The 17,528-nt window shown below is 39.7% G+C and overlaps 1 protein-coding gene across 1 annotated transcript in view; it reads right to left on the reverse strand.

Moving 5' to 3' along the window:
• PHF20 (PHD finger protein 20) overlaps positions 1 to 17,528 on the reverse strand; it is a 102,845-nt gene that overhangs the window by 16,105 nt on the left and 69,212 nt on the right. The window contains exons 10-13 of the mRNA XM_054573821.1: positions 12,614 to 12,892; positions 7,739 to 7,837; positions 7,059 to 7,226; positions 6,005 to 6,183 (exon numbers count right to left, since the gene is read on the reverse strand). Coding sequence (XP_054429796.1) covers positions 6,005 to 6,183; positions 7,059 to 7,226; positions 7,739 to 7,837; positions 12,614 to 12,892 — 725 coding nt within the window. The remainder of the gene's footprint in view (positions 1 to 6,004; positions 6,184 to 7,058; positions 7,227 to 7,738; positions 7,838 to 12,613; positions 12,893 to 17,528) is intronic.

Here is a 17,528-nt window from a genome sequence, read left to right on the forward strand (position 1 = left end):
CTTTTCTGATCTTTTTGGTAGAGGAAAAATTGTTGAAGTACTTAGAGGAAGGTTAACTTGTAATGACAAAATCCCAAGTTTGCATTCTGGCTCATTATTATTCATTAGCTCTGTGACCTTGCAGAGGTCACTTCTGCACCCTGAGTTTCAGTTCCCCATCTACAAAACAGGATACTATTCCTACCAACTGTGTGGGGCTATTTATGAAGAATCAATGGGTCATGTATAAAAGTTCCTATCCCACAACTTTAACCTACTAAGAGCCTATTACTACTACTAATGGGCAATCTAATTCCACTTTGGTGGCTCCTGAAGTAACTATCTGCTAGCACTTTGCATTTATTCTCTCTAAACCTTACCAAAGGTCACACAGCTGAAGAGAGGCAAAGGTGGATCAGAACACTGGCCAAGCAAATTGCAAAGCTAGTTCTTCTAACCCCTAAGCCCCACCGCCTTCCCTGCGTAAGGGGGGAGGTGGGGAAAGCGAGGTGAAGGAGGGGCAGGAGGTAAAGAGGGAAAGAAAGGAGTAGACAACGAGGGCAGCACTGGGAGACCTTTGAAAAGTAAGCCTGAGAATTAAGGGGAGGAAATAAAAGAGGAAAAGCAGATGCCACAAGAAATACTAAAATACTTCAAGCAATTCCAAATCAGGACCCAAAACCTTTAAGTACCCAACTAGACAAATAGCTCTGGAAGGTAGACAGTGAGCCTTCTGACATGGCCTTGAGGATGGGCCACCAGCTCAGCCACAAGGAACTAAAAGTCCGAAGTTCAGACAATCTTCAGCCACTTGGAGTCAGATAGTCCCTAGCATGAAGAGGGCTTTTGTGGGCAGATATAAATCCTCCAGGAAGCTGATCATTTCAGAATCAACAGGAGCAGAACTGGAAGAGAGACTTCAGATAAGATCTGATCCAGATTCTTCCATTTCAAATGAGCATACTAAAGTTCAAAGAGAAAGTAAAGAGTGTACAACAACAAAGGTTGTTAGTAGCAGAAAAAAAGACTAGCAGTAAGAATGAAAGTCTCTCACCAATGAGTTTGTTAAGTGTCTTGAGAACTAGGATTCACCACTGCTGAATCAAATGCAGCCAACTTGAAAATTTCAAAATAATTTTCTTCATGTGAGTCTGGTTAAAATACACTACTCATTTTTTAAAAATAGATATTATTTATTTTTTGAGGGGAAGGGAGGGAGAGACAGAGCTAGAGAAACATCAATGTGCAAGAAAAACATCAATTGGTTGCCTCTCGCATGCCCCCAACTGAGGACCTGGCCCACAACCCAGGTATGTGCCTTGACTGGGAATTAAACAAACAATCCTTCAATTCACAGGCTGGCACTCAACCTACTGGGCCGCACCAGCCAGGGCCATTCATTTTTTTAAAAGTTTAAATTTAGAAATGAACAAGAATAACAGAAAAGATAAAATATCTAAGAATAAATCTAAGACAATTTAAGAAAAAAAAACCTATGACTATCTAAGAATAAAATATGCAAGATCTCTATGAAGAAAATTTTAAAATACTATTTGAGAGATACAGAGACTTAAGCCAATGGTGAGATGCACCTTATTCCTGGACAGCAAGAGTGGGGTATAGTGTTGGGACAACTGGGTAGCCATAGGACTCATCTTATACCAAGATAAATTACAGGCAGATCAAATATTTATATGGTTAAAAAAAAAAAAAAGTTAAACCCCAAATGTACCATAAGAAACTATGAGAATCCTTTTATTAATGTTTCTAAAAACTTTTATGAACTTCCAATGAGAAAACAACTATTACTCAAATCTCAGGAGCATTAAAGTTTAATATATTTGACCTCATAAAAACAAAAAATCTGTAAGTCAAAAACTAGATGACAAAGTGAATAACCAAGTGACTACAAGCATTTGTAAACTCTTCATTTGTAACAGCCAATACAAAAACACATCTATACAAGAGCCTATACAAACGAGTAGCAAAATGACCAACCATTCAACAGAAAAATGGATAAAGAACATGAACAGAGAGATCAAAGAAAAAAAAGCTAATTCTTAAATAAAAAGATGTTCAAATCAACCATTAAAAGAATAAATTCATGTAAAGGAACTTGAATTAATATAAATTAATGTGAAATAAAACCAGACTAATAATATGCATACATAGTATTTCTAGGTTTGGGGATCACATGTAAAATGTAAATATCAATTGATTCTTTATACCTTTATGTACTGTCTTAAGTTTTTATAACATTTACTACCTTCATCATAAAAGTGTTATGAAAAACTGTTTACAGAGCATAATTCTCATTTATATGCGCACGTGTATATGTGTATTCCAAAATATTAACAATGAGTCATCCTTGGGTAAAAATAATGTGAGTGATTCCTTGCTTTTTTAAAGATTTTATATTTATTTTTAGAGAGAGGAGGAGTGAGAAAGAGAGAGAGAAAAACATTGATGTGAGAGAAAAACACCGATCAGCTGTCCTAGCACATGCCTCAGCCAGACTGGGCCCGTAATCCAGGCATGTGCCCTGACTAGGAATCAAACTGGTGACCTTTGGCTTTGTGGTATGACGCCCAACCAACTGAATGATTGTGGTATAATCACCCAACAGGTCAGGGTTCTGGGTGATTCTTGTTTTCTAATTTGTGTTTTTCCGCATTTCCCAAATGCTAAATTAAATGTTTAAAGTTTATTTAAAAATAAATTACAAAATGGCTATATTAATAGACTATTTTTTTTGCTTAAAGAGCAATGGTAAAAAGGTTTGTTAGTACACTGTATACTCACAACAGTGCCTGGTGTGACTTCTTTGGTACTGCCTCCAGGGAGGATTTATATAATATTGCTATGACAAATAGCACTATTTGTTAAAATTACAAATGCACATACCCTTTAGCCCAGGAATTCCACTTCCCAGATTAGGACCCACAGGTATAGAGACACAAAATTATTCATTAAATCACTGTTATGATTAGAAATAATCTAAATGGCCATCAATAGGGGAAAAATTAAATACTACCATCCATCCATTACGTAGTCATAAAAAGAACAGGGAAGCTTTTTATACTTGAAAATGAGGTGGTCTTCAACTTATATACAGTTATATGAAAAAAAGATCTTCAAAATACTACATATAAAAATTTATTTTTAAAAAATGATGGTTGCACAGACATGTGAATGTTCTCAATGCCAATTCATTTTATGCGTCCTACACTTAAAAATGCTTAAAATGATAAGTTTTGTTATGTATAATTTACCATCAAAACAAAAAAAGAATGAAGAGCATATATTTGTTATTGCTTGTTTAGCCCCAGAATGTTTGTGGAACAATATACAAGATGGTAAGGGCTGCCTCTAGGGAAGGGGAACTGACTGACGGGATAGCACTATTTTTCTCTGTATACCTAAATATGCCTTTTAGACTTTGAACTATGTGAATGCATTAACTAGCAACAGATAAATAATATACATTTTAAAACAAACAAAACTCTTAAAACGGGTTTCTCGTTAAAACTGTCACACAATTTATACTGGGGTTTAGCACCTAATATATATTTGTTGCTCTAAAGCAAAGGTCAGCAAATTACAGCCCACAGGCCAAACCCAGTTGGAGTCCTGCTTTTGCAATTAAGTATTATATGAACATGCTCATTCATTTTACATACATACAACCTGTGGCTGCTTACAGCAGAGCTGAGTAGTTGCAACAGAGACCATATGGTCCTCAAGGCCTAAAATATTTATTATCTGATCCTATTAGAAAATGTTTGCCAAAAGCTAGGCTAGAATAATTAATTTAAATATCAAATGGGTTTTTCTGATGTTCATTTTCAATGTGGTCCCCAGATTTCTCAAACATTCATAATTACTAAGTAAAATTTTAACCTCACAGTGATTTAAATTAGCAGTGGTAAATAAAATCAAATAATAATAATATATTTGAGGAATGTTGATTATCAATCAAATAATGAAAATGATCGAAGAAAATTATTTCTCCAAAATAATATATGTATTACAGGAAACAAACTAAATGTGTTCTAGGGTTGTACAAATTATCAATGTACATTAAAAATTTCTTTCAAGAAAAAATTATTTGAACCTTCCTAGATGATGAACACATTTAAAACTAGATGATGAATAAATTCTAAAAATTTTAAATATACTTGTTCCAGTTAGCTCCCTCTAAATTTATGAGTGCCTTTTGCTAAAAGTCCTGCTTGGAAAATGTACACTGCTCATAATGACAGGGAAAGTCAGAAAATGTCCCTCCATGACACAAAGCCAGCTGGACAGCAAGTGGATAGCAAGACAAATTCACAACAAAACCAAAGGGGTTCTAGTGAGCTCATCACCACCACAATGCCAGACAGGAAGCCACAGTATTGAGCTGAACTGGGAGGAGGTCATGTAGAGCTTGGGAAGCAGATGAAGTCAGTTCCAGACCCTGACCTGTAACAGCTGGTATGTCTCAATAGCTACAAACTTAAGTTTCTTCCTATAGTACAGAATGGGACACCAAGCTTTACCCTCTAAATACTCTGTGATCCTTGCTATTTACAGGAAAATCAATGGAGAAAGAACCACAGTGGATTAGCATACCCACTGGGTATCGGTGTCCCATACCGATAGGCCAGCACAGCCTTGCCAGAGTGGACTTCATTACTCACCCACTAAAGATTTCTATAGACAAATGGGGACCAGATCAACTTCCAAGGCCCAGAACTGAGCACATACATCCAGAGATACAGGATAAACACTAACAATCTCCAATATTCTCTTAAAAACCAAACTTAAAAAAAAAAAAGCTACTCAAACATGTTCCAAGCTTAATGTTAAGACAACAGAGTCTACCAGTACACATAATTCTGTACTGCTGGGCTACCTCAGTTTTATGTTGTCCTTAAAGAAAGCTTTTCCTCCCACTTCTGATTAATCAAAGTGACTACACAGGATGTTGTTCAAAAAAACTCTTTTTTTATCTCACAAAAAGAGAAAAATAATTGAGCCACTGAAATGCTCCAAGTCAGCAACTGTCACTCACAACACTGATTGCCTATCAGAATTCATAGGAACAGGCCCACCATTCACATTTCTGAACTTAACAGTGAAGATTATCCATTTTGAACTTTCTAAACTACTCTTTTTACCTTTATACACTTTGGACTCTACGAAAGAGTCCATTAGGAAAAGGGGTTCTGATACTTAAAAAGTTTGAAAACCACTGACCGAAGGCATACTTAAGGTCATAAATATCAGACAATATTTGAGACCATTCATGTACCCTGAATCCCCAGAGATTACCATAAAGGCTATTTCAAAGGAAACTCCCAAAGAATCCTAACCAACGTAACCATGACTTAGTTTAAAAACTCGGGTTTCTTGGACAGCCAGGCAGCTGCCAAGAAATTCGTGAAAGCCCTTGGAGTCAGCCAGACATGAGCTGCCTCCACCAGAGGTGTGATTAAGAGCGAGGGAAGGATCGGAGACAAGGAGGTGCTGGCCAGTGATGGTTTCCCCAAGGAGGCAAGGAGGCCCACTCCACAGGCACATCCCAGACATGGAAATGACAGATACGAATGTCAGGAAAATAAAGAACAAGAAGCAAGCAATTTATAAAATTCAAGAGAGAAGGTATGGGTCCACAGGAAGATGAACTGCCATTCCAGAAATCTGGGCCCTGCTGTTCAAGCCCTCACTGTGTGACCACAGGCAAGGCCCTTCCCATCTGCGGGTGACAGCTGCCCCAAGCAGAGTATGGGAGGGTTAGGCTCAATGATCCCTTGAGGCCTAGCTTCTTCTATGAATAGGCTATTCACACCAGCCTGAGATTCCGAGGAGATTCAGAGGATGCTAACCCAAAATGCAAAGCTCAATCTGCTTCTGATAATACTGCCTATCACGGACTGCTGACATGTCTTATTTTTGCTGGCCTCTGACTGTAGCCCCTTAAAATTCCCTCCAAGGACCAGCTTGTGCCTCCTGACACCTGTCTCCTGGAAGCTCCACCTACCTGAATCATAAAGTCATTTTCCTCCTGAATCTCACAGATGCAGCGGACCACTTCAAAATCGTAGCGGTCATCCCCATCGAGTTCCTCATCCGGGTTGGTGGTCACATCAACATCTTGGCCATACTCTTCATCACTCCAAAGGAAGCTCTCGGAAGAGGATTCACTCAGATTGTCCTCCTCTGAGAGAAAAGGCAAAACAATAGTCACTATTTTAAATTATGCTATAAAATTTAGAAATCCTAGATTTTCAAAAGCAACAACCTGTCATCAAGTAACAGCCTAAATGATGTACACTGCCTAGCAGTGAAATAAACACCATTTCTTCATTTTACTGGAGAGAAGCCCAAGGTAAATGGCTATTCAAGGTCACAAAACTCATTGGCAGAGAAGCTGATGTTCCTCATGAACCACAGAGATTGTCATCCCTAATGATTCACATGTGTTCTTCAACCTCACCCCATCCAGCCAGGACCTGGCTTACAGCCAAGCCTGTACCCAGAGCCACCTTTAAAACTCTGTAGACATAGGGAATCGGAAAGGGGCAGATTCCAGGGATAATCAGAACTAAAATCACAAGGTCATGGAGCCTTATTAGATTACAGCTAACCTTTACTGATCACTTATTCTGTAGACACTGTTCTAAGTACTTTCCACAAAATTATTAACTCCTGTTAAACTCACAATTGCCCTACAAGGGGAACCCTCAAAGTTCACTCAGCTTTCCATGAGCAACCAGGTTAAATGCTGAGGACATCAAATAAGAAATGGAAGAATGGGGGCAGGTGTGCCAGGGGAAGGTGCATAATGGATATAGTTATAGACAAACTGGCTTGGAGGTACCTGATAGGCATGAACTAAGACCAAAGTTGGAAAGAAGGGAAGTTCAAGGAAGGCATAGCTAATGGCCTTTGTTTTATTTGAGGTACTTATTTAAAAAATGTAACAGATTACACTTGCAAAGGGCCTGGAGAGTAGATTACAGCATCAACATAAATCCAGTTTTTGTCAGGCTAAGTGTTGTACAAATGATCAAGCCAGTGGAGAGCCTCCTTACCGGATGCTTTCATTTTCCCTTTGTGGTTTCCAGATTCTGAGCCATGGAGCTGCGGGCTCATATGGACCCCAGGCTTGTGTGAGGACCCACACCTGGTGACAGCAAATGCCTTGGTGGGTGGAGAAGGCTCCTGGGAGGTATCACTGATCTCCTCACTGCAGGGGCATTCTGAAAGAGCAAGATCAGAAAGGAATTAGCAGCCGCAGACATCATCAGGCATTCCAGAACCAATCCCATTAAACCAACATCTCTGCTTTTCATAAAATGTGGCATCCCTTTAGATCTGAGGGTTGGTTTTCTTTAAAAAAAAATCAACATTTTTGTAAGGGCTATACATACACTTTTCAAGAAGTGAATGCCTTCCTAATGGGATACAGAGATGTGAACAGTCCTTTACCTGCATAGCATCTGCTACTACGATGCTTTCCTATGCACTGGCCTATGGCAGGGCACACTAGCCAGTGAAGCAAGAGAGGGGAGCTCTCCTAAATGCCAAGGTGTCCTTGTAACTCCCAGGATGAGTGGGTTACTCCCCTGCCAGGGCGGAGCTCACCAGCTCCAGTAAAGGCCTGCCAGCCCTTCCTCTCCTCCATGCAGGCTCAAAGCCACGACTGGGGAGAAAGAAAACCTTTGGCTCACCCATGATAAGGAAACCCAAGTGAACCCCAAAGGAAAATTACCAGGTTTGGTTTTCTTTTTCTTTTTCTTTTTCTTCTTTGGCTTCACTCTCACAAACTCTTTGAATTTCTTCTCTTTATTCTTTTCCTTGTCTTTTGCAGCTAGAATTAAATACAAGTGTAAGTATGGCATTCTAATATTTTTGCTGTCAACTCTGGGGTGTTTATTCTTAAGTTAGTAAGCATGTCCAATGTGAAGAAAATGGATGGTAGAACAGAACTCTGGGCCTGGTTCTGCCCTCAGGGCTCTGGAGCTAGCCCCTTCTCCATTACCTTCTATAGAACAACAACTAGAATCTCTTTTTATCCTCCTTTTCTCTGAACACAAAGGGAAGAGAGAAGCCACCTTGGCCTCTGGTTGAAGACTGTGAAGTCATCAGAGATCACAGGGAGAGCTGCCCAGCTGGGTCGAAACTAACCCAGGTCCCTGAGGAATAGGGGCAGACAGGGTGACATCGGCAGAGCTCTTTCGGGACTACAATTGCACAGGAGGTCTCCTTCAGGTAGGCACTCCCTTTCCCTACTACAGTGCCCCGGGGCAAAGCATGCTTCCCTCAAGTCCTAAAAAACAGCAGAGCCTAGAGGCAAGGAGTATGGGCTCTGCAGCTAGCTTCAAATCATGGCTCTACCGCCTGCTAGATATGGATATTGGTTCAAGTTAATCCATCTCATCTACGCCTCAGATTTTAATCTATAAAGTGGAAACAACAGTACCTGCCTCATAGGGTTTATTGTGAGAATTAAATAATACAAGCAAAGAATCTGAAATGGTGACCAGCACATGGCAAGTACTCAAAATGTTAGCTGTTATTATTTTACTTGCAACACTCTCTGCCCAGAAAGTGGTGCTGATCTGCTGTCAGCTCTCTATTCAATGTGACCAACTGTTTTGTGATCCACAGAACATGTAACCTGCACAGAGTGATTTCCTGCCAGGGCTCTGCATCAGAGAGCAGCCTGACTCCCGAGCAGGGCAAGGCTTTTCCAGAATGGACATTTGTCCTCTCAGGCTGCAGGCACCCATCAGGAGAAATACCAGAGCCCTTCTTGCTCCCTCTGTACATAGAGCCTGCTCCCTATTTGTCCATCAGATCGTCACTGAGTTAAGACAGAAGGGTATCAGACGGCTGCTTGGCATCAAACTGCTGCTTCCTGAAGGGAACAGGAAAGAATAACATCACCCTCACCTATGGAAGAACTGCTTGGTCACCGCAGAGCAGCTCACACAAGCAGTGACCACAGCATGTTCTGACCTGCACAAGGGAATGGCAGCTCAAGGGCAGAGTAGAAATGGGTATGCTCTTAAGAGAGACTTCACTGCCTATCAGAGAAGTGATACTTGTGGCCTAACACCATCACTTCACCACGTCAACATTTTTAAAATATCCTCACCTGAGAATATGTTTATTGATTTTAGAAAGACAGGTAAGAAGAGAGAAATATCAATGTGAAAGAGAAACATCAATTGGTTGCCCTCATAGGCACCCTGACCAGGGATCAAACCTGCAACCTAGGTATGTGTGCTGATTGGAAATTGAACCCACCACAACCTTTTGATATATGGGATGACACTCCAACCGAGTCACCTGGCCGGGACATACCATGTCTACTTTCCCAGGCTCCCCTCCCATCAATCCCTTACTATGGATACCACCCAGACATTGGTCCAAAACGGTCCTCAAATAAGTCCTTCCCTCAAGCCCTATGTTCTTCTGCCTTAGCTCATATGATAGAGACTGCTGTGCATTCTCCAATACTTTTTTCTCCACTTATTCTATAGGAAAAGAGTACATTTTCCAGCTTCCCCTGACAGAGGTATAGCCAGGGACAGATGTTCGAAATATGAAGAGAAGTGTGCTACTTCTGAATTGTGCCTTTAAAAGAAGAGGCACGTCCTTCCTTTCCCTTCCCAGCAGCTGAAAGACAGGCAATAGTGGTAAGCAATAGTGGACTATGCAGAGGAGAGCAACACCTTAACCTCAGGTGAACTTTGAGGAACACCGCGAAGAAGGCTGGCCCTGGACCATTTCATGTGGGAACTTCCAGTCTGACCAGAAAAGGAAATAAACCTGTCTTGTTTAAGCCAACTACTTTGACATAGTAATCAATACCCTAATTAAGTTCACACTGCCCTCTTCCTTTAAAGGAGGAAGTGCATGCCCCTGTGAGAAGGCCTGTGCAGACTGCAACGAAGAAGTGCCCACTGCCCCAAGGCTCGTTTCAGCCCTAAACTAAGATTATCCAGTGTGAAGACATAAACCAAAAGTTTCCCCTTGATCTTAGAGTATTCTTTGTGAACCAAATCTCTACTCAGGACTGAACTCACCTACGGAGAAATAAGCCCAAATACCAAGGAAGCCTGAACTTGCCCCTGAAGAGAATTTATTAAATGGATTCTGGTATTACGAGAAATCTCATTTGGAAAAGCAAATTTAAATTGAGCATCTAATTTCCCTTGTGAGACTAAAGGCCTCACTGAGAGACAAGGAAACATCTGAAGGCGAGAGTCAAAAGGCCACCTCAAGAACAGACTATCATGACAGTTTGTTGGCCTCGATGCCTCTAAACCTTTGCTCTGCTTGTTCTCAGCACCGGGATGCCTTTCCTATTCTCCTGCCTACTGGTCCAACCCTTACCTACCCTCATCCTTTAAGGCGTAACTCAAATGTAACCTATTCTCAACATCCCACCCTGCTCTACAGGCAAAATCTGAATCTGTGTTGCCACAGCACTTTATATGTCCCCAATATAGGACTTAGCCTTTTCACTGTATCTGTTTATGTGCTTTTCTTCCCACGTGAAAGGTCCTACATCATTACTTCAGAAATGAGGAAATCAGATCTGTGAAGAGCTCAGAGCACAAGACAAGTGGCCAAGATTCAGTCTCTGGACTGTCAGAGCAGGACTGCTTCTCCTGCTCAACATTACCAGCAGAAAAACTGAGGGCCCCAACAAAAAAAAAACACACAATTGCTGCAGTCTTCTGGTCCTGATGGACTAGAAGTCCCAGGAATCTCCATCTGAGAAATCCATTAGAACCCATGTTTCCATTTAATATAATCAGCACACTCAGCATAACGAGGGTACTTTTTTACAGGAATTATCCCCAAGCACCACAAATCCTTTAATATTCTGTTTTCCACTTAAGCATAATGTCAAGTTCACATTGCCTGTGACCTAGGACATAGGTTACCTGGTGTCAGATCTCACCTTGAAATATCTCCCCAGCTGAACTCCCCTCAAATGTCTGAAATCCTATTCCTAAAGATAAGGGCTTTCTTAGAAGTCTGGGGTAAAACCTAGATATGCCAAGAGAACAGGTGAGCTAATAGGTTGGTTTTATTCCTCCAAATCCTAAGAAATTTAGCTATCAGATTAGTCAAATATGAGCAAAACCATGAGGAAATGGACAGAGGCTTTAATGGGGAAAAAGTGAGAGATGCCTGGAAGCGGGGAGGGGCCTTCTGGAGCTCTGGGGCCTGTGCAATCTTCTGAATACCCTGCTGTGTTTGCTCTCACTGACAGCCAGCAGCATGAACACGTTCACTGACCCCGGTTCACAGCTGATAATAACTGAGGCTCCTGCTGATTAGTGACAGCAGCAGGCCTTAACTCTTATTTAGATCAGTAAGTCTATGGTAAAAAATGGCTTTATTATACATTGTTTCACTTAAAGTCATGAAACTTATCTACGTTAATATGATCTACACTAGTATGAGATCAAAGGGCAGTAAATAAAAGTAGAGACTCAATCACTCAGTTTCCTTAATTATACCAAATGGCAACAACTGTCTATTGGTTTCACACATAGGGTCAGAGATGACCTGAGTCTGCATGGCCCTGCCCTATGTCCTGAAAGCTGATTTTTATAAATGCTGCCAGGTGTCTCAGGACTTTCACTTGCCATCTAATACATATGTATTTTAATGGAGAAGCTATAAGCCAAAAATATACAATAATGTTACAGTTTTAGGTAGAAAGAAGCTGGGAAGCTCGTCAAATTTACTGGAAACTCATTAATTTTCCTGTAATTCCCCAGAAACATGTAATTTTTCCATTTTTGTAAGTTTCAGAAGAACTCTCCAAAAAGGTTCTCTGTAATAAAACATGAACATGAGGTTTTATGGTAACCCTTACTACCACCATTGTAGTTTCTATGTAAAATAAAGTATGCTATAGAGAAATATCTTCAGTCACAATTATGATGAAATCAGACTCAAATTTTGACACAATAGGAAAATCACATACCACCTTTTAATTTTTTTTAATGTATTGATTTTATAGAGAGAGAAGTGGGGATGGAGAGAAAAGAGAGAGAGAGAGAGAAACATTGATTTTTGTTGTTCCTCTTATTTATGCATTCACTGGCTGCTTTTTGTATGTGTCTTGACTGGGGATCGAACCCACAACCGTGACCTATCCGGACTATGCTCTAACCAAAGGAGCTACCCGGCCAGGGCCACATAGCACCTTTTAGTTCTTTTGTTCCTTTGTCCTACAGGCAGGAATGGGGGTTGGGATGATGGCACCCATGCTGTTCTGAGCACAAGTTCTGCTAGCTCTGGAAGGAGTTCCCTTACCTCGACTGTCCCCACTTCATAGCGGGAGTGCTGAGGCCTTCTGAGGCTAAGTGACTTTCTCAAGGTAATTTGAACAGCAAAAGGCTGAGTAAGAATGAGAGTCAGGTATTTCTGCTTCCTTAGGGGGGGCTGCAGCTCCATACTGTAACCCCTGAGGATCACTTGTCATTTTCAACCTTTTGGGATTCAACCAGACCAGACCAACACCTGCTTTCTGTGGTGGAAATGCAAGCACTGTGACCCTCTGAGCAGCAGAGCCCTCTGTGATACAGATACATCACAGAAGGAAAATACTCACTTGGGGAGCTGGCAGACACTCGCTTCCTGGTCAGGTTCTCCTGGGTGGCCTTGTCTGAAGCTGAAGAGCCCCGTGTTTGGACATGCCTCTTTCCTGGGCTCTCCTCTGGCTCCGGAGACTTCTCCATTCCATGGAAATACTTCATGTGATAGTGCAACAGTTTGGCTTTGCGGAAAAATTTTAAACAATCTACAACCTTGCACCTAAATTTGTGGTCAAAGTCGACAGCTGGTGCTTTAGATGTCACCAAATCATCTGTTTTCTTAAAAGCATTTGTTACTGAAAGAAAAAAAAAACACACACACAAAGATCCCTTGTGCTTAGCCTAGTTATTACAATACACACATTAACACTTGGTAATAGAAAGTGAAAGTAGCATGCATATGTAACTCGGACTGCCATTACCTCCCAAAGATTACTGTTCAGTGAGAATAAATACAACCTTAGGGTAAATAACAGAGACTCAACTGTGATTCTCCTTTTGAAAAAAGAGAGCACCATGTTTGGGTTTTCTTTCTGAAGCTGCCCTAGAAGGTCTCAGGGTTCCAGACTTTGGGGAAAGAACAAGTGAAAATCCTAAAAACAAAAGTCTGGATCCCAACCCATCACTTGTTACTGATGACCTAGACTAGATTCAGACTCACCACCATTACAGGACAGGAGGTCTGCATGTGGACAGAACTGGTGATTATTCTGGGGGGATTTCTTTATACACCAAAGGGATCTTACAACAGTTTTTGCATAAGGAAAGTGTAACTGTTACAAAGGTTTTAGTATTTATTGAGCAGTTTTGAGATTTCACTACCATGTACTTGGTTTAATCAAAAGGACTCAAAGACTATAAAAAACAACCAACTGAATGAATCTGCAGAGGCATGAGGAGAACTAGGAGAGCTCAATGATCAAATTCAAGAGAAAAAGTTTGAACCCCCCCCCCCCCCACCAAACCAAACAGAGAGCAAGGCAATGGTCTCATATATCAATGGCAAAAAGTAAAGCTGTCACAAGGCCTTCATGTGTATTAGAAAATCAGCTTATTGAAGACTCCCTTAATAGTGCCCTCCTTCAGATGAAAGCAATCACCTTCAACTCAACTCATTTCTCTACAGAACAGGTCACCAAAAAATAAGCTTTCTTGAGTGAGTCGAATTTTTCCTAAATGCAATGATACAAGTTCAATTAGGAGCAGAGACTGTGCTGAAACTTTGGTAAATACTATGATTACTTTTTGAAGTCCATTCCATAATCAAAATAAATTTTAAAATTCTTAAACTCAATCTAAATTATGCTCTACTGTAGCACTGGGGTATGACTGCAAAACTGGTAGGCTTGATGATCTTATGGATACTGTTATATAGGCAATTTAAACAAGTAAAAAATTATGCACATACACACATACACACCCCTCTCCCCAAAGCAGAACTCCTTAAAATCACTTTCCATCCCTGACAGATATAAAAGGCGCAAATCAGTTAGATGTGGTTAAGAGAAGAAAAAGTAATTACATGAAGTAAAATGGAATACATACTTCTCAGAGTAATAGCGTAGGACAAGCATGTCAGGAGAGAAACTAAGAACTCACACTTCTGAGATATCCTAAAATTATTTCTTAAAACCAAATAACGAGTAGTTTCTCTCAAATTTCCTCCTCTTGGGTCTATTAGGGTAAAAGATATGAATTTGCCATTTTTGTAGGACTAAAAAGGGTAAATATTGACCATTTCATACGACTCAATCTAACAATTCCTTTTCCCTATGACAGCATTTCAAAAATCATTCCAGGCAACTCCACTTGCCACTGTGTAAACAAAGCTAAGGTATAAATCAAAAAGCATAACTGACTGCCACAACCTGAGGACTAAAGCAGTCAAGTTCAAGTAAACTCAGCCATCCTTTGAATTGTATTTGAAGCCCAGATCTGTAATAAAATTATTTATAATACAAAAGAAGAATGTTAAGATGCAAACATCTTTGAATTTTAAAAAAATTTAAAAACTGAGGATGATCTTAGGCAAGTGGTGATGGGAAAACTGGACAGATACATGAAAAAAATGAAACTGACCAACTCTCTTACACCATATACAAAAATAAGCTCAAAATCAATTAGACTTAAATATAAGGCCTGAAACCACAGAACTCCTAGGAGAAAACAGGTAGTAAACTATTCGACATCGGTCTCAGTAAATATGTTTTTGGGTATGTCCCCTCAAGCAAGGAAAACAAAAGCAAAGATGAACGGGACTTCATCAAACTAAAAAGCTTCTCCACAACAAAGGAAACCATCAACAAAACAAAAAAGACAACCTTCCAAATGAAAGAATATATTTGCAAATGATATATCCAATAAAGGGTTGATATCCATAATATACAAGGATCTCATACAACTCAATAACCAAAAAAAATGAAAAACCTAATCCAAAAATCGGACATGGACATGAGGAGACATTTCTCCAAAGAACACATACAGATGGCCAACGGACATAAGAAAAGATGTTCAACATCACGAATCATGAGGGAAATGTAAATCAAAACCATAATGAGATACCACCTCACACCAGAGGATATGGAGTAAAGGGAACCCTTTTGTACTGTTGGTGGGACCGTAAATTGGTGAAGCCACTATGAAAAACAGTTTGGAGATTCCTCAAAAACCTAAAAATAGACCTACCATACAACCCAGCCTTTCCATTTCTAAGTATTTATCCTAAGAAAATGAAAACACTAATTCCAAAAGATATATGCACCCCTATTTTCACTGCAGCATTAATTACAATAGCCATGACATGGAAGCAACCTCAGTGTCCACCATTATAATGAATGGATAAACTAGATGTGGTATATATAAACAATGAACTATTACGAAGCAATAAAGAACAAAATCTTGTCATTTCCAACATGGATGGATCCAGAGGATATTATGCTAAGTGAAATAAGTAAGAGAAAGATAAACACTATAGTTTCACTTAATACAAATCTTAAAAAGAAAGAAAAAGAAAAACCAAACCAAAAACAGACTCATAGAAATGGAGGGCAAAGGGACGGTTGCTGGAGCGGAGGGAAACAGGGATGAGTGAAAAAGGTAAATGGGAATATAGTTCGTAATATTGTGATAGGTTTGCACAGTGACAGATGATTATTAGAATCAGTGGAGTGATCACATTGTAAGGCATAAAAACATCAAATCAGCCCTGGCTGGTGTGGCTGAGTGGACTGAGTGCTGGCCTGTGAACCCCAGTTGCTGATTTGATTCCCAGTCAGGGCACATGCCTGGGTTGCAGGCTAGGTCCTTGTGGGTGGCACGCGAAAGGCAACCACAAATTGATGTTTCTCTCCCTCTCTCCTTCCCTTCCCCTCTCTCTAAAAATAAATAAATAAAATCTTTTTAAACAACTCAAATCACTATATTCACCACCTGAAACATAATATTATATACCAATTATATAGAAAATAATTTTAAAATGAAAATTTAAAAGCCTATATATAAAAGAGTTGAAAATGAGAACTTTGAACCAATTTTATAAAGAATTACCACTCTCTCTTTTTGAAAACTTTGTACTCTTTTCATTGCATAAGGCTAAGATAGGACAGTGGTTAAAAGTGTGCTCTGCAGCTGGACAATCTGGTTCAAATTCTGAGTCCTTTACTTATTCCTCCTGCCTCAGTTTCCTCAAGTGCAATTGGAGATAATAACGGCAACTTCTTCACTGAGTTATGAGAATTAAATAAAGTGCATGCAAAGAGTCTAGAAAAGTATCTGGCATTTGAGTATCTTATTACTACGCAGTATCATTTTGGGGTTATGAACAAATGGGACTTACGAATAGCCTTTCAGGAATTAGCCTGCTCAAAAGCAGAAGTCACCGCCACTCCCAGCCTCACTGCATGCTCACACCAGAGGCAGTATGCTATAACTGAAATGGCAGACTTTAAATCCCAGCTCCACCTTTCATTAATTGTATAGATAAGCTGTGCACTTTTTAAAAATATTCTGATTACTCAATTTCTCATCTATAAAAGTGAATGATAACACCTATTTCAAAGAGCTGGAGAGAGCGCTATAGTTAACATTTACTTGGCACAAAGCAGATCATTTTGAATGTAAAACACATCTTAGTAAACAGGCTTGTCATTTATGGAACATAGCTAGAAACAGCTGTAATTATCAACCAAGTAAAACATTCCTTCAACGAGCCCTCATAAGCTCTGGCTGAGAGACACATCACTCTGTCAGCACTCAGCTTTGTCTACATTCTACATTCTAAAAATGTGAAATCCAAAACCCACCACAAGATTTCCAGTATTATGGCTATTCAGTGGGATCATTATCCCCACATTTCAGGACATCTTACTTTTACTAGATGCAGCCAAAGATTTTTTTTTTTTAAATAATCACATTATACAATGCTAGAAAGTATGAAGCTTAGGTCACCAAAACCCTGAACTTTGTGTTGTCTTTTTTAAAAACATGAGTTAAAGTATATTTCCATTTTCCCCATATAGTTTGGTCAATCTATATATCAGAAGTTACATTTAGCCCTAATAAATTCCATCTGATTACCTTAGTCCAATAATTTTATAACTCGATTTTGTAGTTCTATATATATTCTTAGGTCTTTTTCCAAGTTGTTGATAAAGATCCAGAAGGACAGAGCTGAGGACTGCCTATGCATAAGCCTTTAGGCTGACACCAATCAATTTATCTACATTCTGGGTGGAGTTGCTTGAGGCAATTCAATTTCATCTATGCAGATCACCAACATGCTCATATATCTATTTCCTCCTTGTCCACAGATAGACTGCAAGGGAGATGTGGTCAAACTATCTGCTGAAATAAAGATATACCTGGTACAATAGTGCTATAGACCCCAAAATTCATATGTTGAAACCTAATCCAAATATGGTATTTGGAGGCAGG

The sequence above is a fragment of the Pteronotus mesoamericanus genome, unplaced genomic scaffold (assembly GCF_021234165.1).
Source record: "Pteronotus mesoamericanus isolate MK-2021 breed Mesoamerican mustached bat unplaced genomic scaffold, CSHL_Meso_final contig_25, whole genome shotgun sequence".
NCBI classification, from domain to species: Eukaryota; Metazoa; Chordata; class Mammalia; order Chiroptera; family Mormoopidae; genus Pteronotus; species Pteronotus mesoamericanus.